This window comes from Panulirus ornatus, chromosome 42, assembly GCF_036320965.1.
Source record: "Panulirus ornatus isolate Po-2019 chromosome 42, ASM3632096v1, whole genome shotgun sequence".
NCBI classification, from domain to species: domain Eukaryota; kingdom Metazoa; phylum Arthropoda; class Malacostraca; order Decapoda; family Palinuridae; genus Panulirus; species Panulirus ornatus.
In genome coordinates, this window is record NC_092265.1 from 2,892,970 (window position 1) to 2,919,046 (window position 26,077).

At 46.3% G+C, this 26,077-nt stretch overlaps 1 protein-coding gene across 1 annotated transcript in view; it reads left to right on the forward strand.

The window, feature by feature from the left end:
• LOC139761821 (zinc finger protein castor homolog 1-like) overlaps positions 1–26,077 on the forward strand; it is a 407,573-nt gene that overhangs the window by 24,954 nt on the left and 356,542 nt on the right. Inside the window, 2 exon segments of the mRNA XM_071686315.1 lie at positions 15,224–15,344; positions 15,506–16,351. Coding sequence (XP_071542416.1) covers positions 15,230–15,344; positions 15,506–16,351 — 961 coding nt within the window. The 5' untranslated portion in view covers positions 15,224–15,229.

The window sequence follows — 26,077 nt, forward strand, 5'->3', positions numbered from 1 at the left end:
ACTCGTATCCTTATTTCCCTACCTTAAACTGAAGAGAATTTCTCAACGTAATTCAGAAATATTCTTTGATTATATTTCCCCGAGGAATGCTTATCCCACAATCATGGCTTTTGGTTTAAAATCTCACAATTCCTTTTTTTTTTTTTCTCTGGTAGCTTATTGTAACCTTAGGTTAAAGCCTTTTATTTCCCAAAACTCATCATCGCTGGAAGAGTTTGAAATGAATCTTTGTTATTTTGATTTTTTCTAAGTATGATGCGTTTTTCTTGGATTTTACTGTTTCATATTTTTTTCTTTTTTTTTTTGTGTCCATGACGAGGTTTTTTCCTTCAGGGTCATTCTTAGCCTTCAGCTGTTCCCTGTTTCCTTATTACGTTTTCCAGAATATCTCTCTCCTTCGTAACTTTTACGTCCACGACAATCATAGATTTATCCCTTAGGAATTGTTTTATCCTTATCTGTTCCTCGGGAAATATTATTTTCTATATTTCCTTTAACGTTTACCTTGATATTCATTTCCCATTGATTTCTTCCCGAGATGTGTGTATATATATATATATATATATATATATATATATATATATATATATATATATATATATATATATATATATATATATATATACACACACACACACATACACACACACGTCCTCTTGTCACCGTACACGGTCTCAAATAGAATTTCGCCATCCTCGTCCCTTAATGTATTCGTGGAGGGAAAAGTACGTTGTCGTTGCTATCCAGGGAGTCGCGAATATTTAACGACGCGTCGTTCAGGTTCTCCCCCCCCCACCTCCCATACCCCACACACCACACACCCCCCAACTGGTTTAGGGGAACTGTGGACTCCTCTAAGCTGTCGTGTTCTCGACGTCAAAAGCCTCTTTACGGGATTTACATAGAGAACGACAGCTTTTTTTCAGTCGGATTATGTCATTGCTCGAGCCCGACGGTAGGGCGGAACGACCCATAAGGCACGACGTTAGGGCGGAACGACCCTTGAGGAACGACGTACGACCATCGATCCCAACGGCAAAACCCTTTGGACGTGACGGCTCGGCCTCTGACCTGACCTTTGAAGTGTCAGATTCAAAGTTCAGGTCGTCGCTCCCCAAGATGTCGTGCCATAGAGCTCAAGAATCTGATAATGATGCACGATCACTTCTCTCTCTCTCTCTCTCTCTCTCTCTCTCTCTCTCTCTCTCTCTCTCTCTCTCTCTCTCTCTCTCTCTCTCTCTCTCTCTCATATGTCGTGGGCTCTGCTCTCGGACAAAAACAGCTCCTCGATGCTGAGTCACAGTGAATATAAGAAAGGACTAAAAAAGAAAAGTAAAAAAAAAAAAAGAAAAAAGAAAACAGAAGACGAAAAATTATTTAAGAGCTTTTAGGGAAGTGGAAAACCTGCCTTTTAAAGAGGGTCAGATGGTCTGCTGATCACAGAGAGAGATGTGATAGTAAAGATTCCCAAAGTTATGCCGTACAGGGAAAGAAAGAGAAGTCACAAATGCTCAGCGGCAACAGAGGAGTCATATGCCACAGTCACTTGCTTAGTATTAAGTGACCTAACACATGACGGAGACAAAATAAGCCGTTCATGGGAGCAGCAACCCAGAGTAATATATGTAGAAGAAGAAAGAGATTAATAGAAACGCGGCTTATGGCATGTGGGTCAGATCTTGAGGTCAGACTGGGAGAGTTGATGAGGCTGATTGCTTTGGACTTTACTCTCTCAAGTTTGTTTGATAGATGGTCCCTGTCCTCGCTCTCTATACCTCGTCATTACAAACAGATAGCCACGTCCTCGCTCTCTGTATAACTGTCTTTGTCCTCGTCATTATAACAGATGGCACCGTCCTCGCTCTCTTTTCCTCGTCACGTCCTCGTTCCAATTATCTTCGTCATTATAACAGATGGCCACGTCCTCGCTCTCTTTACCTTCACATTTTAATTGGATAATGGCAGCTGGGTTATCTTGGAGACCAATTTTCACCTAATTTCTTCCCAAGAATAATGAACCATTGCATTATTAAGCCACTCATTCGTCACCAATAAATGGACTTTACTAGTATCGGTCCCTCACTCTCGTTAAATAATGATAATGACAGAAAGCATTCAGAGTTTTTTCTGTCATTCTTTTAGGCGATCTAATAAATTGGGCTTTAGGAAAGTAATTTATGACAGTGTAAAAAAGAATAATTGTCGTTTAGAAGGACTAGAAAGGACAGAAAAAAAAATATAGTTTTTATGGGGGATAACTGGAATAAATTGGTAGGTGGGTCGATACTCCAGCACGAGGGAGGAAATAAATTCTTTTGGCTGAAAGAAACTGGGAAATGTCCTGGAAGACCAAGTGTCTAGGAGATTCGCTGGAGCCCCTGATAAGGGCGTGTCTCAATTTGAGGTTTAGCCGATGTAGGCCACTGTCTGCCGAAGGTGTCAGCGGCCAGAAGAACAGATGTTATGGTGTTCTTACCTACCTACTATAACATGTTCTCGTTCTTTACCGTGTGGTGTTCATGGGCACATAACATGAAACGCAGTTACTTCGCCTCCAGCATACGGTGTTCATTATTAGGTCTCTCCTGATTCTCGTATTATCGATCTGCACTTCGAACATAGCCTGATGAGATTTTGTCACAGCGCGAGGATTTCATCCTCTCTCTCTCTCTCTCTCTCTCTCTCTCTCTCTCTCTCTCTCTCTCTCTCTCTCTCTCTCTCTCTCTCTCTCTCCGTCTCTCAGTCCTCACACCCCTTTTGTGGTGGATAACACCATTTCCTCATCAGTTCCTCTCTCTTTTATTCTGTCGCATCCTGCTCTGCCTCCGTCTGACCCAACCTGTCCCTCCCTCCCTCCCTCCACTCTCTCTCTCTCTCTCTCTCTCTCTCTCTCTCTCTCTCTCTCTCTCTCTCTCTCTCTCTCTCTCTCTCTCTCTCTCTCTCTCTCTCCACCCTTGGCAGGAGTAAGACTCCCGCGTCGTCTTCGTCCACACGCGAGGCAATTAACCTAAAGCTTTGTTTCGGTCCGCATCATGCAAACTGGCCTCACATTTGCCTAATTAATCCAACGGGCCACCTTAGCCCCGTTCCTCTTTCCCATGATTGCAATAATTCCCCCCTCAACAACCCCCCCCTCCCCTCCCCTCTTGTCCTCAGGGCGGGAAGAAGGCCCCGTTCCCCTCCCTCCCCTCCCTTCACATGACCCTCATCTATCCCCCCCGAAAAAAGGGGGTGGGGGGAAATAATACTCTCATGGTAGGCAAAGCCCATTGCTAACCCCCTTTTTTTTATTCGTAATGATTGAGATTAATACGGCGTTGGTCATTGTGCCGGGTACACACACACACACACACACACACACACACACACACACACACACACACACACACACACACACACACACACAGAGCGGACTCCCGGCGCCGTATGATTAAACACAGTTGCTACTCGGACATGACTTCTTAATAATATGGTATGAATATCAGGTCGTTTAGGCCAGAGACTGACTGTGTGTGTGTGTGTGTGTGTGTGTGTGTGTGTGTGTGTGGGTGTGGGTGTTCAGGTCCTTAGGGCGCCCCTGATAACTGGAAGAAGGGAAAAGGGAGGTATAGGACCCCACAGGATTCCCCTTCACCTGATGAAATGGTCACCCCCTCCTCCCCGTAATCTCATATTTACTATCATTATCATTATAATCAGTCTCTTTTTTTTTCTCTCTGTCTCCTCCATCTGCTCAAACAAGGAGGAGAGGAGGAGGAGGAGGACAAGGGAAGAAGCATATCCAGATTAATTCATCCTACGTTAGTCTAATTGCAAGTTTGTATTAGCAAATGGTATTATCATTATTCAATTATCAGGCACGCCATCAATGGCTAGTTCAGCCATCATCATTAGCCACACAGCCTCGCAACACACACACACACACACACACACACACACACACACACACACACACAAATAAGCAAACAATCCCACACGAAAGTTTACAGCAGTGTTCTCTTTTTACCCACGAAATTGTTAGTTTCGTGACTGTTATTGTTTATAGGAACGAGTTTGTTCCTAATGTGTATATATATATATATATATATATATATATATATATATATATATATATATATATATATATATATATATATATATTTATGGTCTTTTGGGTTCGAATGAGAAGGAAATTGGATGTTTATGGTCTTTAATTAGGGCATTCTCCTCGTCTCAAAACCTCACGATAGTAATGTGTGTCCTGCCATGACCTAGGGGAGTTAACTGGTGAGGCAGGGAGACACGAGATTCTTGGGGTGAGGGAGGGGCCGGCTAGCTGGCTGGCTGGCTGTTTAGTCCCGCATCCATTACATCTGGAAATTGTTGCTTCGTAATTAACGAAATAAGTGGCGAATTGGAGGCAGACAAATGGAGGCGAGGGAGAGAAGAGATGGTTCGGGAATTATGGGATGGGCAGCTGGAGGCACAGGAATTACAGTGATGGGATGGGTAGGCAGGTGTCTGTCCGTCTGTCTCTGATCTTTCTGTCTGTCCCCCCCGTTCGTGGTGTAGATGAGAGAGAGAGAGAGAGAGAGAGAGAGAGAGAGAGAGAGAGAGAGAGAGAGAGAGAGAGAGAGAGAGAGAGAGAGAGAGAGGTTGTTCTGGGGATGTGATGGGAAGGGGGGAGGGGCTGGAATGGGAGGTTCGTCCCTGATCAGTAATAAAGGGGAAGAACTTTTCTCTGTGAGTGGATGGGAGTCAAAGGGCTGGCGGTCCTTCCTTGGTGATTGGATGAATTGGTTTCCGTATTGATTTGGGAGAGAGAGAGAGAGAGAGAGAGAGAGAGAGAGAGAGAGAGAGAGAGAGAGAGAGAGAGAGAAGGGTGGTTCTGCTATGCGGTGATGGGAGAGGACTGACATAGATTATTTTACGTCGTGACGATAGGAGAGAATCGACATTTTTCCACGGCTGTGGGAAAAGGAGTAGTTGTACACGGTGAAGGAAAGGATGGCAGACGCCACATCGTTGGGATAAGGAAGACATTATATTCGTGGTGATGTAAGAGATGAGAAAGGAAAAGATGTTTTCTGCTGTGATGATGGAAGAGTGAAAATTACTCTTCTCAGCTCAACATGGAATTGAAACGTCTCCTTAATGATAGAAGGGGAACGTAAAACTCACATTGTTTTTCATAGAATCATACAAGAGACCCACTTATAGGTAAGGTAGATCAATCCATATATATATATATATATATATATATATATATATATATATATATATATATATATATATGCCATATGATGGGAATTGACCAGTTCACGTCATGACATGATGGGAAGGGACCAACTCCTGGCATCGTGCGATGGGTCAAGTAAACAACCACATGTTTCTTTCCTCGGGGTCCCCACCAAACCATACATGATCCACGGGAAAAAAAGAAAAATGAGTAAGTAAATGGATAATGAATGACCCAATTAAAGCCCTTTCGTGCGATGACGTACGGGCGCAAGCCACGAGGAAATTGAATAGCACAGTTTATCAGCTCCCTCCCTCGTGTGTTCACCCCATCAACACGACGCAACGACCCTTGAGCACGACGGTACGATCCTCGGGTCGGATGGGGTGACTTTTGACCTCGCCCGTCGTACCCAGGGAGCCGGTCGTTCCGTGGTTCTCGTGGGTCGTGCCTTGGTGCTCAAGGGTCGTTCCGTGGTTCTCGTGGTCGTTCCATGGTTCTCGTTGTCGCACCGCGGTGCTTAAGGAACCCCAGTAAGTGGGATGGGACGATACTATGAGGTAAGTGGGAAGGAGTGAGATTAGCGGAAGCCAAATGCCAGTGCGGGAGGGAGGGAGTGAGGGAGGGAAATTAGATAGTAGATAAAAGCGTGGACAGAGTAGATGGTGGGGGAGGAAGATGATGAAGTGGAAGGGTAACTGAATGGTCGGATTATGGAATGGAATGATAATGTAGAAGGGAAACTGTATGGCTGGGTCGTTTAATGGAACGAAAACATGGAAGGGGAAGCATGTGTTTTGGTCATGTAATACAACAAGGGGCAATTAGGTGGTTGAAAAGGTGGGCGATTAGGAAGGGGAAACAGGTGGTTGGAATTGTGGAATGGATCGGTGGTCCGTACAGGGAGTTGGATGGTCTGATTGCAGAGGGAAAGTCGAAATGGAGAAAAGGTTGTCGTAAAGAGGGAGATACGGCTGGAACAGGGAATGAAACAATGACGTGGATGGAGTGATGGGGAGAGAGAGAGAGGGAGGGAAATGGATGGTGTTAGAGAGGAAAGAGAGAGGGTAATTGAAGGAAATAGTGGGTCAGACTAACAAGCGAAAATGGGATAGAAGGGTGATTGGATAATGGGAAATCACTGAAAGAAATGGGACAGACAGTGAAGTATGTGATGAGAGTGTGGTATGGAATGGAGGGCGCTGTGTGACAGGAGATTCGTGTTCGGGATAGGAATAAAAAGGAATGATCCACCGGTTAACGATTGAGGGAACTGACTGGAATGGACCAGGATGGAAACTGGATGATCGAATTTGGTGCCCTGGTGTGGATAAAGACGAAACGGAAGGGAACTGGGACGGGATGAATGGAACAGCGTGGAACAGAAATGTTTCCGTGTGTTCGTGTATTTACAGAGGCAAGATGTCGGGTGAAGTAAAACTTCACCAATAAAAAAGTTTACCTTTCCAAAAATTGCCATGTGTTTGTCTTACGTGTGGTTGGATGGTTCTGTTGGTCTGGCTTCTAACATCTGTTGTGGAAGAAATATGATTATAATAACTTAACAGGGTTTCAGAACCTTCAAGGCCATTCTTATAAACAAGACAATTTGTTATATATATATATATATATATATATATATATATATATATATATATATATATATATATATATATATATATATACTCGCTCGCTTTTTCCCGAGTAGCGAGGTAGGGCCAAGAACAGACAAAGAACTGCCTCATTTGTTTACATCCATTCTCTAGCCGTCATGTAAAATCCACCAAAACCAGAGCCCCTTATCCACAGGCAAGCCCCGCAGACTTATCTATGATTACCCTGACCGCTATATGCTTTAGTTCACCCTACTGACACACACGTTGCCCTCTGTATACCACATCGCTCTAATGCATTATATATATATATATATATATATATATATATATATATATATATATATATATATATATATATATATATATATATATATATATATATATCGGAGCGAGAGGGTCAGGGTGAATAGATTCGTGAAAAGAAAGGTGGTTGTGAAAACCTTGCAATTTGACGAAGGTACACGTAAAGCTAAAGAGAGATTGCGTCGTCGACGGGTATGTGGTGATGGAGGAAATATGACGTTTATGAAGCAGGTGAACTGCGTTAATGAGTCGTGACTACCTTGATGTTATGAGGTATGACGCGCGGGTTAGGTTCAACATCGATGGAGAGTACGCAACAATCACCACAACCTAACCCTGATATCATCGGTGTGGAAGACTACACGTCGTGCTGCTTGTGACAAAATTAGCAGAATAACAAAACGAGAATTTGATTACAGCGTGGGGCAGCGGTGACTACATAATGACTGATAATTTGATAACTGGATTAATAAGAGAAAGAGGATTAATTGTAGCGGGAATGGCCAGCGCGGGCTGGCGATTACCAACACGTGATAACCAGCTTTGCCGTGGTGCTGGCCCAAGGAGGTATAACCTCCGGCAAGAGAGGGGAGGGGATCAGTGCCGGAAGTCATTAATGCAATACGGGTAATTTACAACAGTGAAGGTATTAATTAGGAACTCCGCAACACTGCCGAGTGGGGAAGCGGTGATCTACGTATGTTATGATCACCGGTGCCACATATTCAGTTTCGATTCCTGTCTTTCCAAATCGTACTCGTTTTCCACTCAAATAATTTAACGTCAACCCTGGAATGGTAATACTAAATGTAAGGCATGACCGTATCCTCCTTTCTATCCTGGAAACCTGACCATATCCTCTTCTTTATCCTGGAACCCCCACTTCTCTATCCAGGAGAACCCTGGAAACCTCCATCCCACAGCTGGGGAAGGGGGGGTGTTGTCTGGATGACTTAGATATCTTTCTTGTGAGCAGTTATGTGATAACCTACAGAGACTTCATTCGCCCCAGAATGGAATACTGCTCATCACTTGTTCCAAATCTCGCAAATTCAAGGTGGATTCAATAGCCTTTCGCCTTACTGATTCGCTATCTGTGTCACCTCTCTTCAGTCATCCATTTCCATCTGTCGTGATGTTGTTTCCTTTTTTCTGTTTATACGCATTATTTCGGCCACTCGTTCCGTGAGCTGTCTGCAGCTCGTGTCCCAGGACCTGTGACCTGGACCCGCCGCACTTGCCTGGCCGCTGCATCCATTAGCTTCTATGTTAAGACCAGCCATACGAGGATTGCCTGTTTGTGACATTTAATTCTTTACCGGTACAGCAAAGTTGTGGTATTCTCTTCCGTCCTTAATCTCTTTCCCTTCGCATTAATCCTTTTTTTACGAGTTGAGTCTGCAAACGTGTGAGGAGCTCAGATTAATCCTTCCTGCGTTCTTTACGTATGAACGTCCCTCTCAGCCGAGATGTTCATCATATCGGCTTTTGTGTGAGAGAAAGAGATGAAGAATGTGGATGTATTGGTGAGTGGATGATGTAAGCTTGGTCACTAAAGAAGGGAGAGAAGCACCGGTGAAGGTGTGGGTAGGAAGAAAAGGAGGAGAGTAGATGAAGAATTTAAGATAGTTTAGCGTAAAGATGGGAGTCCATGGATGGAGGAAAAGCATTACTTGGCGTCTTCGGAAAAGGACTAAATTGGCAGATGAAGAATGAAACGAGTGAATTATCGGAGGATGAAATACTGAATGAGGTGAAGGTGGGAAATAAGTAGCTTTATGGAGAAAACGGGAAAGAGGTCGGTGAAAAATTTTAAATGGCTGGGTTAGGAAACAGTTGGCGAAAGGATATGGAAAAAAATTGTGCGTGGGAAAAGGAATGAATTGTTTTATATAGAACGAAATAAAATAGTCCATGGAAAAAGGAATGAATTGTTTTGTACAAAACAGATGAAAATAAACTGATGTACATAAAAAATGGGAAGAGAAATAGATATCTTTACATACGCCCATAACACTATTGATAATATTTTCCAATAAACAGAAATACGTGAAGGTTTTGTTTGCTTCAGACTATACAGTCTGGTCGGAAGGAAAAAATACAGTAAAATACATCTTTTATACAACTACAATAAAGAATACAGTGACGCAATCCACTGTTATATAGAGAGATGTATTTTGTTTCTGTGTTAAATGTTATTTTTTTTATTTTATGTACGGGACAATGAAGCGATAAATAACATTTCTAAGGATTTATAACGAGTGTGGAGACTTTTACGGAGAAGGATGATGGAAAAACGTGAGAGCAACAGACGACAATAAAAATCTTACGACTGAATATGAAAGAAAGAATAAACAGAAGTATAGAAAATGGGGATTGATCCTCGCATGAGAATACCGCCATATTTACGGCTGATTGGATGAAAATGTTGCGTTCGAAGAACTAAAGACCTGGATCAGATAAGAATAAGACGTGGAAAAAGGAAATGGAACGATCACGGTACGATGGAACAGAGGAGAATAAACAATGATGTAGAGAACATGAATAATAACAAACACCTGAGAACAAGGTCAGAAATGTGTCGCAACCAGCGTGACCAGCCAGACACTGTGACCCGCGTGGCCACCCAGACACTGTGACCAGCGTGGCCACCCAGACACTGTGACCAGCGTGGCCAGCCAGACACTGTGACCCGCGTGACCACCCAGACACTGTGACCAGCGTGACCAGCCAGACACTGTGACCCGCGTGACTAGCCAGACACTGTGACCAGCGTGACCAGCCAGAGAACTAGCGACCAATTCAGACACGCGCCACACTGATAAACAGGTGTTTGAACAGTGTGTTTATATATATATATATATATATATATATATATATATATATATATATATATATATATACATATATATATATATATATATATATATATATATATATATATATATATATATATATATATATATATATATCAGCGACACATACGAACGATCGAGGAAGTGTATGTAACATTTCTCGGTGACACACACATACATACACACATACGAGTATGGACAAGCATGTTCACAAATGCTTGTGCAAGCACGTATGTGCAGTTATTTGTATGTGTGTCCACGTTCCCTCTCAAACACCCAATGTTTGCACATACACATTCCTAAACAGCACAAACACACGCAAGCATAAAGAACCTTCGTGTCGAAGAGCCTCTTACTTCAAATGTGTCCAGAATTTCCCTGCACCTGCGTGGGATGCAGCCCGAAGCTGCAGGAGCCTTATCAAAGGGGGTCGGAGGGGGCAGGGTTACAGTGAAATGAAAATGACTCAGAAATTCGATCACTCAGGTTTCAAATATGTGGTTGACAGCTTGTACCTTTCCCCCTCCTCTCTCTCTCTCTCTCTCTCTCTCTCTCTCTCTCTCTCTCTCTCTCTCTCTCTCTCTCTCTCTCTCTCTCTCTCTCTCTCTCTCTCTACCGCGCGGGGAACCAGTACTTCTGGGGCTGTCAAGTGCCATTCCTTTGGCCAAGGTTTCAGTCTTTTCTTCCGGTCTCATCCACACGCGTGCTGCATGTCTTCTCCGTCTCTCACACACAACACATGTCAACACACAACTCAAGTGACTCGTTCTACGTCATCCTGGATCTTCCTAGGGTGAGCGCTACGTGCTAGCCTTGCCTTGTGTCTCCCTAGCTGTACTGTGAATGGAGTTCCTTTCCTTACTGAATTAATGAGGTTCCTTAAAGGTGACGCTTGCCCCCCCCCCCCTCCCCAGTCCGCAAACCCCCCATCCCCCCATTGTGATAGTGCCGTGTGTATCCCCTCCCCCCCCTCTAAGCCTCCCTTTCCCCTGACCCCCCCTCCTCCTCCGTCCCTTCCCCCCTCTCCCACCCCCTCCCAGAATACGTCCATGAGTAACACTACGCTCCCCTACCCCCCTTCCCCCCCTACCCCTGAGCACGAGACGACAGCCTTCCACCTGGACATTTTGACAGGCAGTACGTTACTTGGGATCACCCCCGCCCCCCCCCCCACCATGGAGACCTCCCCTCAATCCCCCCCCCTCCCCCCACCCCATCCCTCCACACACACCCTAGGGCCCGGGAGACCAGTTACCCTCCTCCCCCCCCCCCCTTCCCCGTGGACTCACACGCCCCCTCATTGGTACATAAACAAAGAGATGTTATATTATGCTGTGGCTGGGTGACAGCTGACCGGGCTGACTGGCTGAGTGTCTGGTTGGCTGGCTGGCTTGGTGACAGCTGACCAGGCTGAGTGTCTGGCTGGCTGACGGAGGCGGTCGTCCTCTGTTCTACTCGTCTCTCTCTCTCTCTCTCTCTCTCTCTCTCTCTCTCTCTCTCTCTCTCTCTCTCTCTCTCTCTCTCTCTCTCTCTCTCCGGTCCCTCTCAGCCTCTCTTATATCCAAAGTTTGGTAACCCAGCGATAAGTGTCTATATTTTTTTTTCTCTCTCTCTCTCCCAACCCTCGGGTTATTTATAATTTCACTCCCTAATCGCTAGTCAGCCCGATAGTTTACGACCGACGACCCTCACCCTTTACCGGGCGAGATACTTCTCCTGGCGATGGGGCGTATCGCCGCCCCCCCAACCCAGTAAAAACTAGGCACATCAAATGTCTCTCCGCATGTCCCCATTTGTCATAAATTAATTTAAACAGCTATTCATCACGATCCTCCCTCGCGTCTGTAGACGTGGTCATCGTCGCCCGCCTGGTGTCGTGTCTCCTCCTCCTCCTCCTCCCGCTGCTTTTCGTCCGTGATTCGTCCCTTGATTCGTGAGTGGACGTAAGACTGTCGCTAGTCACCTCTGCGAACGAACGGCTCCAGCTGTGCCCAGTGCCTGTAGGGACTTCCTCTTACCCCAATCCCCTGTCCCGACGCGAAGACCTTCCTGCCGTAGGCTTGTGTTCTGGTCGGGGAGGAGGCCCTTGAAGGCCGCAGTCTTGAGGTCTCTTTGCCTTCCCCTTCGTCTTCAAGTTCGAGACATTTGTTATTGGGTTCTATAATGGTGCCCCTATTCCTGGCGGTGCCTCTTACTGGTCCTATTGCCACTCCCTAATGGTGGTGGCACTCCTTGATGGTACCTCTTGCTTTCACCGCTCCCTGTGGTGGCACTCCTTCCCGGTGGTGCCCCGTCCTGTTACCGTCCCTTCTAATGTAACTTCTTCCTCTTGCTGGTGCGACTGATGTCCACAGAGGCAGGAACGTATTGCGTGGTAGGTGTGCATCACTACCACCACCACCCGCGTCTCCGAACTCCCGACGTGCCACTTTGGGCTGTAAACACCTGCTCTTCCCTGCTATACCTGGGTCTCTGGATTGATTTGCGCCGGTATCCCCAGCTGTGTTTGGTTCTCTCGACCCCTGTGATGCACTGTCCTGCATGGTTCCATAGACATAGGAATTCCATCTCTCTTTTCTTCTTCCGTCTTGTCTTCTTCCTTGTTCTTCCGCATTACCTTCCTTCATCTTCCGTTTTTTCTCCTCCCTCCTTTTGTTTCTTCTCTTTATCCTTCCTTTTCTTCCTCTGTTCTTAATTTGTCCTCTTTACATCTGGATTATGTGAGTCGATGCGCATTCTCTCACATGCGCTCTTTAAATGACATTTCCCCTTCCCCTTGCGCACTTCCCGTGCGCATTCTCCACTCCGCATCCCCATTTAAAGCATTCTCCCCCTATGCATTCTCCTGAACGCGTTCCACCCTACGCATTATCTACTACGCATTCCCCCCACGCACTGCCCGTCTCCTGGATGGGTTGCGAGACAGTGCCGAACGCGACAAACGATGCGCCCACCCAGTCTGTGGTAATACTGCCTCTGCTTTACTCTCTCTCTCTCTCTCTCTCTCTCTCTCTCTCTCTCTCTCTCTCTCTCTCTCTCTCTCTCTCTCTCTCTCTCTCTCTTTCTATTTCCCATGGTAGACCGTATCTCTCGTCTACGTCCTGTTCGGTAAATGAGTCGTTTGTATATGTCTCTTTCTCTCCTATGGTAGACCTGTACAGCACTGGTCTGACGTCCGGTTCGGCACATGATTCGAACATGGCCATACTGAGAGGCCATGAAACCAGAACCAATCACCGTCTTTGTGCTTTATCATGAAGCAGTTTCATCTAATGGCAACCATTTTGACAATCACAGTGTTCTGTTTATGCATTACATTTACGTCAGTATATTCAAGAGACATATTTTCGTACGTTCATATTTTATCCATAGTTCTCATACATTAGACAAAGTCTGCTTGTACATTTAGTGTATATTAATATGATCAATATATTTATATATATATATATATATATATATATATATATATACATATATATATATATATATATATATATATATATATATGTATATATATATATATATATATATATATATATATATATATGAAAATCTTTGTCGTATCATTTTCTTATCATTATTTTACATTTCTCGTTCATGATTATTTGTATCATCTATATTTGTTTCCGTCATGTTATCGTGTTATTCTGCAGACAAAGACTTCTTACTATTTTCTAACGTTAAGATTCGTTATATTACTATAACCAACAACCATTTTCAGTCGAAAAGCCCTTTCCTGTGATAGATTTTAACCCATATATATATATATATATATATATACATATATATATATATATATATATATATATATATATATATATATATATATATATATATATATATATATATATATATTTAATTAACTTCAAGGGATACTTTAAACTTTCATATTCGTTCGCCGTTTCCCATTTTAGCGATGTAAGGCCAGGAAGAGACGAAGAAAAGGTCATCATTCACTCACAGTCATTCTGTAGGTGTCATTTGTAATATATATATATATATATATATATATATATATATATATATATATATATATATATATATATATATATATATATATATATATATTCTCATGCATTTAACTTGAATATTTTATGTCTCCGACACATCGTACTGAAGTGTATTTTCCATTTAATATTAACACCTAGAGAACAAACATTCCATCATTTTTCTGTTGTTCTATATGACTCAGGCTCCTCACACATAGCCTCCTGCTCCTCCTCCTCCTCCTCCTGCTCCTCCTGCTCCTCCTCCTCCTCCTCCTCCTCCTGATCATCCCTCCTGCGCGTCCCCCATCACCAGGGGATCCGTCAGAACCTGGCCAGTAGACATGCCTACAACACCACCACCACCACCACCTCGGCCACAGCCTGACCGCCTCCGTCTTTATTCTCAGTAATGACTTGATTTCATCGTCATGTTCCAGTAGCATAATGCCTAATGGCGGCCGAGGTAGGAATTTATTGGCGCGGGGAGCGCGTTGGTACCGCGTGTCGAGTGGTGAGAGACAGATTGCCGTAAGCAAGACCTGGTGCGGAGTTCGGGGCCTTAAAAATTCGACTGTTTTGACGATATTTCACTCAGAATGAAAGCATTCTCTCATGATTGATGTTAGCGCGCTTGCTTGGCGAGCATCAGGAATAACCAAAGTTCTGCCGGAACAAAAAAAAGAAGTTAAGTATTCCGTCAGAAGTAGCGGCGGCGGCAAAGTTTCCGTGACGGCCGCCAATGAAACAAACTGTGGCGAATACGATTTGTGCAATTTCGTCTTAATGATGACTGATTGAGCCAATATGTATTTCAGACTATAATCTCCGAACCTTTGTGGCGATTATCTGATTCTGTCCAGTGTCCGCTCGACGACACATCTGTATTCATTACGGTGAAATATTAAAGGAGAGGCTACCACGAACATTTGCGCCTAACTATGGTCCAGCACAGTTTGCTGTCTTTCCTGATTTATTGGCAAGACTTGAATGAAAGACGTAGTGAAAATCATAACAACATGCATTTTAAGAATAAGAGACTGTTTATTGTGTTTATAATTCTGTGTTGTGTATGAGCAGTGATGTTGTGACGTGTGTTTGTCTGAATGAAAGTTTGTAAAGAGAGAGAGAGAGAGAGAGAGAGAGAGAGAGAGAGAGAGAGAGAGAGAGAGAGAGAGAGAGAGAGAGATTCAGGTATGCCCTTTCATATCTGCTTGATGTGAACTAATTCCCGGCTTCCCGCAGGATGCCATGGAGGTCGTGAGTGTAGCCGCCAACGTGGGCGAGGTGCTTGGGGGTCCCCAACCGCCTGCCACACCCACCTTCTCCCATGACCATACCCTCCACGCCCACGCTGACCACACAGGTAAGGATGCCTCTGTACGCACGGCCTTGGGCTAGTGATACTGTGCTGATATACATACTGCCTCAGCATGACTGTATACTGTGTCATATGTTGATAACTGCATGACTTCCTGTCCCTTCAGTTAGTGGGGCCTCTAATGATTTCAGTTTTCGTCCTCGTAGACCGCGCTCGAACGGATGAAGACGAGGACGAAGACGAAGGAGACTCGAGGATGGACACCGACCAAGACCCTGGAGGCGATGACGCCCCCTGCGACTCCGAGGACGTCCCCGAGGAGTCGTCGGGGCTGGACATCAGCCTGTTCAAGCCGGCCGCCCCTGACCACTCCCTGGAAGAGGAATCCAACCCCGAAGCAGAGTCCACGCCGCTCGACGACGACGTCCCCGGCGACCACATGGAGTGCGACGACTCCGAGAGCGCCCCCATGTTCATAGACGACGACTCGTCCTCGCGGGCGTTCCCCGAGACTACAAGCGACGTGCCCGCCGGGTCACCCTCCACGCCCCTGCCCAAGCCAGAGGCAGGCCGGCGTAACAAGCGCAAAAATTTCCAGCCACGGAATATAGTGTACACCTACACCGACAGCGAGGACACGGAGGGCGCCAGCGACGCCGAGACCCGCGGCCACCTCCCGTCCTCCGACCCCCAGTATGATTCCGCTACCTCCGACCTGCCTCTCGACCTCTCCGAGACGCCAACGCCTCGGCGCTCTCTCCTCCCTCGGCGTCTGGACGAGGCTGTGGATCTGACGGGCGGCGCGGGCGTGTCAGTGAGCAGCTCTGGCGGCGTCAGTAGCCCCAGCGCCCACCCTCGCCTCAACGCCCTGCTGACGTGCTCTACTTCGCCCGGACCACACGAAGACGGCGGCGTCGTCGGCAATGGCAGTGGCGGAGAGGCGATCGGCATGAAGGAGTACACCGAGCTGACCATGCGTAGCATCCTCGGCCTCTACGGCCTCAGCGACCTCTCCGACAACATGGGATTACCTCCAGCAGCTCTCTACTCAGGTGAGTGGCCTCTCAGCCTTGTTTGTTCCTTCACTGCTGCTCCCGCCATATCTACCGTCATCACTCACGCCTTGTTGCACTCGCTGGCTCACATCACCGTCACTAGCACCGGACCTTCGCCACACCAACAACAACATCAACAGCACTCGTCACCAACGCTGGGTATTCCCCCACGCCACCAACAGCAATATTGCCAACAACACCATCACCAACACTGAATATTCTCTCCACTACCACCACCACCACCTACAACAACAACAACAACAGCAACCCTCCAACGCTCCATCCTGTTAACACCAACATATAACTACCACATCGTCTTGTAACTATCTGTGTTGCTGGTCCACATTTTCCTCACCACACCTCCCTTCATCACCTGCTGCATGAGGGACAATAGGTGGCCGGCCTCGGCCCCGGGAACTACAGTGGAATCATAGATTACGTAAACATTTATTTCAAGGTTTGTGAACACTTACAACAGGTAGTGAACAACCCATTAACAAGCTCGTCTCCTCCTCCTCTTCCTGTCCCATCCCCTTAAAGAATAGGTAGTACCCCTCCCCCTGCAGGAGATAGTGTTCCTTCCCCTGCTGGAGTTACTTCCTCTCCCCCTACAGGAAGTATTGCCCCTTCCCCTTCATTGGGTACTGCCCCTGCCACAGCAAGAGGCATTGCCATCTCCCCCTCCTGTAGATGTTGCCCCTCTCCCCCTTCATTAGGTACTGTCCCTCCCCCAGCAGGAGGTACTCCTCCTCCTCCTCCTCCCCCCTGCAGGAGGTATGGCCGCTCCCCCTCCCTCCCGGCCCACATCCGTCTCGCGCGATCACTCAGGAAAGCATTAGGTCGCAGGCGGAGTCAGGTTTCTCGTAAACAAGGCCTTTGCTGTCGCCGTGATATTTACCCTGAGCCAGTTGTGTGTGCGTCTGCCGGGTGTGGTGGTAGTTGTGGTTAGTTGTAGTTGTGGTAGTGATGGTTGTATCTAGTGGTCGTGGTGGGGGGTGATCGTGGTAGACGTGGTGGTAATAATAATGGCTGGGACCTGACACGCACTCCACCGCCGTCTTCACCACCACCACCGCCACCGCCACCACCGCTCTCACTACAACTCGCCATCGCCACCACAATCCTCACCATAATCACCACCCACACTACCGCCTCTGCCTCGACCACCACCACCACCATCTCCTCCGCTACCCCTCACAGTCTTCCCTCACTACCCACACACCATCATCCCATCACTAGTTACTCCCTCCCCACCGCCACCACCAGCAACACCACCACGTTGACACTACAGAATCTGCATCTGTCGCCCGGGTCTTAGAAGAGTTCCCAAGACTTGTATGTGTGGGAGTCTGTGAGGGAACCCTTTTGGTCACTTGTATTATCATAGACCGCCGTCTGCCCTCCTCCCCCTTATGCTCCGTGTTGTTCTTGGAGATTAATGAGCTTCTTCATACTCGCAACACAAACACATGAAACTCTCCAAGATGCTACGAAATCCAGAAGCTGATTACTGTGTCAGTAGTAATGCAATTGTGGTAACACGCTGACGGTCGTACTCATAGCCGCTCATTCCCTACGAGGGACCTATAGCGCGTAGCGTTCACATTAGAGAGAGAGAGAGAGAGAGAGAGAGAGAGAGAGAGAGAGAGAGAGAGAGAGAGAGAGAGAGAGAGAGAGAGAGTGGAAAGGGTAGAGAAAGAACAGGATGTTACAGATTTTCGTACGGACTTTGTGAGACTTACGCTATGGCAGAATTGAGACTTTCACATTATGGCAGAATATCTCTTGGACATAGAGAGACAGAGAGGAAGAGAGAGAGAGAGAGAGAGAGAGAGAGAGAGAGAGAGAGAGAGAGAGAGAGAGAGAGAGGAAGAGAGAGAGAGAGAGAAATAGTAACACCCAGTTTCATGCCAGCTGCGAGTGACATCCAGGAGAAACGTATCCCGCAAACTGAGAGAGCCAGATGATGCAGTGCGACCTGAAGACACCACAGTTAGCGGGACTCTTCCCAGTGTTGGTATTCCAGGGGCCAGTTGGTGGAATTGTCTGCCGTACGTTCGAGTGAGAGATTACACACCACGCCTGTTCGAGGGAGACGTACGGAGAGACAGAGATACTCGCACACACACTCACACACAAGGTAAAAAAGTTTACGTCGCTCGGTCTCCGCCTCCCCTTCTTCCATCTTTAATGAAAAAAAAAGACATATTACAAACGTGATCTGGTTCTGTCGGTTGAGAGTGAATTAAAACAGGGGGGTGGGTCTGGTTGAACCCTTAAGTGAAGGAGAGAAGCTTGGGGGGGAAGGGGAGGGAGAAGAAACAGTCATAAAGCGCGATAAAACCCAAATAAACCCTGAAGCCCTTCCCAGTTTATCATCTCCGTAACCCTGATATGTGACACGCATTAATTCCGGGTTGGTGTGCGGGGTTCTCTCGAGCGGGCTTGGCAGACCTCGCATCCGCGTTTTATTGCCGGTTATTACGGCGTATTCTGACCTGTCTGGCGGCTTATTTCGGATTATTGGTAGCTTGAGGGGAGAGATTCTAGGGCTAGAGGGGAGAGAGATCCAGGGGAGCAAGGGGAAGGATTTTAGGGGTAACGAGAGAGCCTGATGAACTGAGGGGGAAGACTTGGGAGGTAATGGGGTACGTCTCCTGGCGAAGGTACTATCGTTTGTGATACTGTGCTTCAGACGTCGTCTGGGGTGAGGCGAACCAGACGTGAGGGGAGGAGGGAGGCTGTCCTATGTTGAACTGAAAGGGGGGGGAGGGAGGGTGGTAGTGGGGAGGGTGGGAGAGAGAGAGACGGGGGTCACAGGAGCAGAGACAGGGGTGTGGAGATAATGTAAAAGGGATGGATGGAAGGGGGAAAGAGTAATGGGAGAGAGAGAGAGAGAGAGAGAGAGAGAGAGAGAGAGAGAGAGAGAGAGAGAGAGAGAGAGGTGTGAGGGTAGAGAATAAGAGATAAGCACAAATAGAAGGAAATATAGACGCCAGATACTGTAAAGGAACAAGGGATATAGAGAGGCTGACTGGAATGTGGAGATATTTCGGCTTTAGTAAGAAGAAAAGAAAAGATGATAAGAAATTCAAGAGAGTAAGAAAGGAAGGGTTGCGATATGTGGGTGATCAAGGCGATTAAGAGAGGAGGAGGAGGAGGAAGAACACAGCAACGAAGAGATAAAAGGATTTGAAAAGAAAACTCTAGAGAAGCGTCGTCATGACCAAAGCCTCCAGTGTGATGTGTATGTTGGTCATTGTGGACCATACTTGAATAGTTCTCCCGGACGGCCGGTCCCCTAAGACCTTCCCTCGCCTCTGGAAGAAGCGACCCCCCCCCCCCCCCCCCCCTCAGCACCTTAAGTCACCCTAACGTAAAGTTAAGAGCTGTAATTTACAGTCAACTTCTTTTTCAGTTGAATAATTTGACCCTTCCAAGCAACTACCAATTAAGTACAGTAACAGGTCCCAAAAACTTCATAACCAGGCATTGGGGGAGAAACACCAGTACACCCCACCTCCCTCCCTCTCTCTCTCTTTTCCCTCCCCTCAATTTGCTCATCCCTGCCGCTAGGGGAGGATGTGGCGCTGTTACAACATCAGCTTTTCCATCCCCACCACCAGGAGAGAATGTGGCGTTGGTGTAGTATTAATCTTTCCATCCCCGCCACTAGGGGAGGATGTGGCGCTGATGCCATATTAACTCTTCCATTCCCGCCGCTAGGGGAGGATGTGGCGCTGTTAAAATATCAACTTTTCCATCCCCACCACCAGGGGAGAATGTGGCGCTGGTGTTGTATTAACCATTCCATCCCCGCCACCAGGGGGAATGCTGGCGCTGGTGCAGTACTAACATTCGCGCCCACCAGGGGTGGGGAATATGTCTGGTGCGGGCGCAGTACTAACTCCAATCCTCGCCACCAGGAGTTGCTATGGCGTTAGTGTAGCATTAACTCTCCCCATCCCCAACCCTCCACCAGGGGAGGAGGGAGGGAGGGGGGGGAGGGGGGTATCGTAACGCTGGTGCATGGTCTCCCGCGGCAACTTAATACCTCATGTATGAGTAAAATGCGGGTCGAGGGAGTGTGACACCGATCGCATTTCCCAGGACGATTGGTTTTCTTTTTAAATTGGACCGTTTTTGTAATTGGTGAGCGGTGCAAGCGCAAGAGGGCGTCCCGGCCCGGGAACAAGGGGGGGTCTGTCCTGCGTCACAAGGCTGATTATTGAGTTCCGTCACACAGTGCAGCCGATTCATGGCAAACCCTGTGAATTCTCTTAACAAGTTGAGTAAAAAAAAAAGTGTGTGTGTGTGTGTGTGTGTGTGTGTGTGTGTGTGTGTACACGTTTGTCTGTCTGGTGGACGCAAGAATATATGTATGGATAAACGAAGAGGTGCATCGTTCAGCAAACGACGCCCACCGCCCACACCGCCCACTCTGGGAAAGACATCGGGCATCATCAAGGAGCCTGGTGGGCCGCCCACTGCCCGCCTTCGCCCGGTAATGGAAAGTCAACACCACGCCCACGCCCACCCGTCAGAGGTGCTACTCAGGGTGGTGCAGGCGAAGTTTAAGTGGCCCGGCTGACGGGACAGCGGTGAATATTGTATAAGGTAGAGAAATGAAGCAGACTAGGGACCTGCTACACCCGCTTCCATGATGTTCGGGAGATTACCCTGGTGAAGAGCCAGCTACACTGTAGCCCTCCCTCATGCAATGCCTTCCATGGAAGTCCAGGCGATTCGCACGGTCAGGAGACAGACTGGAACACTCCTTGCTCCCTCTCCCATGAAGTCAAAGGATCACACGTGGTCAAGAATTCAGCAAAAAGTGGTGTGTGTTGCGCTGGCTTGCTGGGAGACGAGGTTGACGCACTGGAAACAAAGGCGCAGCATTACCCGCGTCGTCCAGACAACAGGAAAGTTAAGAGGCTGCCTGAGAAGAGGCGAGATGACTAACGTACCTACGGTCTCAGGAAACAGGCGAGAATATCGGGAAAATAAAAGTAGAAACACTGATATCTACGACACAGAAGGAAATGATATGAAATCTTTTATCTGTTACCGTGAAAGATGTCTTAAGATTTATACTAATGATGCCTACATAGGTCTGTGGCACTAGTATATATATATATATATATATATATATATATATATATATATATATATATATATATATATATATATATATATATATATATATTAGTGAGCGCACACCTTCATGGAACAAATAATGCCCTCCTTACATCAGGTTTCGAAACTCCCCGAATATGTTGTGGAGCCCATAGTGGTTAGCGCACCCAGCCCCCACACAAGTGGAAAAGGTTCGAATCCTGCTGTGCGGCGGGCATCATCCCAGGAGTGGGTGTTCAGTATCCTTGTTGTAGATGTTGTATCTTTGGCTTGAGTCTTGTGATGTGCTGAATCGATATTTGCAGCGTTCGAGAGAGATAGGTCCAGAACGCAGATGAGAAAATGTAACTCGTACATGTCTAGGGAATGCAGTTTCGGACGGCTGGATATCCTGTATAGAAGAGTTTAGAACTGAGTATTTAGGGTTGGTTTAGGTTATTGCAGAGTGAAAATACGTCAATGTTTTTTTTGTTGTTGTTGTTGTTGTTGTTGGAAGCGGGAGGGGATTGTGAGTGTAAGTTGCTGAAATGTGAGTCGGACGTGTGTTTTTTACGTCTCCTGGGGTTGATGGTATATTTGTATACGGAGCGACACCTTCGATGACGCTATATCATCGTCAGTTGTCGAAAAGGAATATAATTGCGTCGTCGAGGATTTTTCACACCCTAAAGGAGCGCACCTTACCCTACTCTTGCATGTGCGCAGCCTCGAAGCTACAGGAGCCCCTTAGAAGGGTTCCTGTCGTTACATAACTTCCTAAGTACACACACACACACACACACACACACACAAGCCAGACTGAGAAAAATAAAACACTTCGTTACATTTCATGATAGAAATCTAAAAGAAACAGAGAAAAAACATTTAACGGTCCAGATAAGAACGAGAAGATGAATATCTTGTAAATGTTTCCTTCTCCCAGGCCTTCCCCACCTTCTCTAGCCTCTTACGCTCTCTCACCCCATCTTCCACCCTCTTACTCTACTCTCATTGCCTCTCCTCTCTCCGACTCTGCTCTCACCTCATCCTCCATCCTCTTACTCTTCTCTCATCCCCTTTTCTCCTTCTCCTTACTCTGTTCTTAGCCTCCTTTTTCCTCCTCCTTACTCTGTTCTTATCCCCTTTCTCCTCCTTTTTACTCAACTCTCACCTCCTTCTCCCCTCTTACTCTACACGCACCCCGTCCCCTTTCCTCTTATTCTGCCCTCGCCCCCCTCTCACCTCTCTTACTTTGCTCTCATCTTCAACTCTCTCTCTCTCTCTCTCTCTCTCTCTCTCTCTCTCTCTCTCTCTCTCTCTCTCTCTCTCTCTCTCTCTCTCTCTCTCTCTCTCTCTCCACGTCACCTGGTTGACGTAAGCAGCTTAGGGTCATCGGCTATGTCCTACTATGTTGTCAGCAGTGATTCGGTTCGTACATTTGTTTGTCGTTAGGCTGGTTTTTCGGTGTCTTAGTTTGTTGTTAGCGCAGTTAGATTGTTTTTGTTTTTTTTGTTAGCCTTCAATATTGTTAGCTTAGTTAGCTTGATTTTTTGTTAGCCTTGAATATTGTTAGCTTAGCTTGGTTGGGTGTTATGCCCTGTATGATTCTTAGCTTACTTAGCTTGGCTTTTTGTTAGCTTTGCACATAGCTTCGCGGTTTCTTTTTACTTCTAGACATTGTTGGTTCGCTTAGCTCGCTTGGTTAGTTGTTAGCCTTATTTGTTAGTAACTTAGCTTGGTCTGTTGTCAGCGTATGTTTGGCTCATAATTTGGTTAGGCTACAGTCTGGCTTACAGCACTGGCAAGCTACAGCGTGGTTAACGTTACACCACGGTGCACGGCGCTGTGACCGGAGCTATGGACACCCCGTGGCCACAGAAAACACCCGTGGGTACAATGTCCGTGGGTACACTGGACACGCTAACATAGAGCACAGTATGGTACAGTGGACACCCGTGGGTACAGTGACCTACAGTGCACACCGGTACGGCACTGCAGGGAGTACATTACATAGCAAGGAATGGCAGGGTACAGAGGACACGGTACAGCATCGTCAGGTTTAGAGGACATGGTACAGCATCGTAGGGTACAGAGAAAACAAATACTTCGTCGTAGAGCACAGGAGACTTGGGGCAGGCAGGGTGGGAGGGTACAGAAGACATTGGCACGGCAACCTCAGGCAGTACCGTTGACACAGGTACGTCTTGAAAGAACATGAGAGGTAAAGACCGGTACAGTGATTTAGGGTACGAGACGGTACAGCGTCGCAGGGTACTTAACGTCCGAGGAGGGTACACAGGGCTCAACGCACCAGTTCCCTTGAATAGCATAGTTATGTTTCTGATGTTTCTGTGGCGACGCTTAGGTCGCAAGTCTTGTATTGATAACAATGGTCATGGGCGACAAGGCTTCTGCAACAAAAGACTTGGATACATTCTAACTCCGGGAAACACGACAATATGGGTCTTGAATTCGATGGTGCGGCCCTTGAGCAAGACGGTGCGACCCTTGGGTATGATGGCGTGACCTCTGACCTGACTCTTGATGGGTTGGGTCAAAGGCCACGCCTTCATACCCAGAGGTCGTCGAACCACCTTCGTTCTCAAGAGGTTAAGATGGGAGCAGTTCTTCTATAATCCTTGAAAAAGATTCTCGTCTGTTTTGTAATCTTGTAAGCATGATGTTTATGCATTGTCCTCTTAATGATACTTGACACCGTAAGTCACATAATTCTCTCAGAGAATATATATGTAACTTCTTGTTACAAGCAGTGTACCTGTAACCCTGCCGCTGTATCTTTCACGCGTGAAACTTTTAATGGGAAAAAAAATGAACAAAATGTTCAATACACATTCCAGCACTAGACGAAAATAATATCTAATTTCTGATGATAATGATAATAATAATAACAATAATAATGATATTATTAATGAAAATAGTATAATGATAATAATGATAATGATAATGATAGAAATATAATGATTATAATAATGATAATAATGATAGTAATGATAATAATAATAAACCAATTTATCATTCAGTAACTATTTAATGCAATAATATTTCTTTATTGATTTACGAAAGTAGACTTTATTATATGTGTCATGCACCGGTACACATTACGAACAGAAAAAAAAAGAATACTTTTGGGGAGTCTGTAATGGCAGTATATTTCATACATTCTTTCTTGGCAAGATGCTCCACACATGGTGGGTTCTGGGTGCAGTCTCGATCGATTCTAATGCGTTGGCTTATTCAATTGCACTTAAATAAAAAGCAGGCATTTGCGCATCCAGCAGGGTGGAGGCAGCGGGGGCAGCTGGCGAGTTTAACAAGTGTTGAGTGTACAGTAATATGTGGAAAGTGATGCCATTCCCGAAGGCCTGCCTGGGCCCCCGTATCATGTGTACAGCACTTTAAACACTGCAGAGTATCACTGACTGCCTAAAGTGAGCCAGGTTTGCTACGTCTATATTTATAGCGTTTGTCAACCGCCTCGGTATAAATAGAATGGGTAATGAAGCTCAGTTTTATGACTTTTGATATTTCTTTCGGCGTGTGTTATAGTGAGGTAGGCTATAAATACGGCAGGACCTTTAATATAGCAGAGAAAAGTCAGACGTAATGAAAAACAAGTGTCACACGAGACGACCATGCCAAGATTCCTAGCGTTTCATATCTTATGGTAGTCCCCTGGCCTTTCCCAAGCTTTGACTTTAGCTCCATCTATCATACTGCTTAGCTTTATAGCTTTAGCTCTAGCTGGGGTTATTGAAAGCGTCCTGTGCGTTTGATAACACCAGAAACTGATTAGCAAAACATTTCATGAAGGCGACATTATTTTGGGTGTAAAATGGCTCACTTAGCCAAGAGTGTTGCCTTCAGAAGGTCAGCATATTAACTTCGGAGAGGCGGCTCAAATGTACGCCTGTTAAAAGGTTTTAAACCCAAGCTTTAAGCTTGATTTACTCCAGCGTCATGCTTTTGCAAGAACCATCGAGTTTATCAGAATATATATGAACTGTTTAATATAAACCCGTATAATTATGTCAAACGGTGGCGAAAAAAATAGCCAAGTTATAGAGAATGTACGGGAGCAAAGAACGGCGCCTCCCAGCAAAGCTGTCATCTGCCATCTCTAAGAATTATGTTAAACATGTGTGCCGCTGCGGCTTTTTGCAGAATTTCTGGTGGCGTCCTGCTATCGTATTTATCATACAGAGCCACGTACCTTAGGGGGGGGAGAGCAAAGCCTGCTGCTGGGGTGTAGGGAGGGGGAGAACGAGAGGGAGAAGGGAGAGAGAGAGAGAGAAAAGTGGGAAGGTAATACTGAGGAGTCGTGTTGGCTAGGCTATGTTACAAAGCCTAGGTTAGGCTATGATGCTGAGGGAGGGGAGAGTTGAGATGGGATGGGGGTTGGGGGGGGTTTAAGAAGAGTGTGATGGGTGGAGGAGGTTGGTTAGGGGAAGATGGGGGCGGTAGTACCAATATCTGATGAGGAATGCTTTCTGGACATCTGTTGGGGATTAGATAAGTCGTAATGTAAACTTGATGTTTTTGCATCATGGAGCTGGTTATTTCAGGTATGTCGCCTTTTGCTGAGTGTGC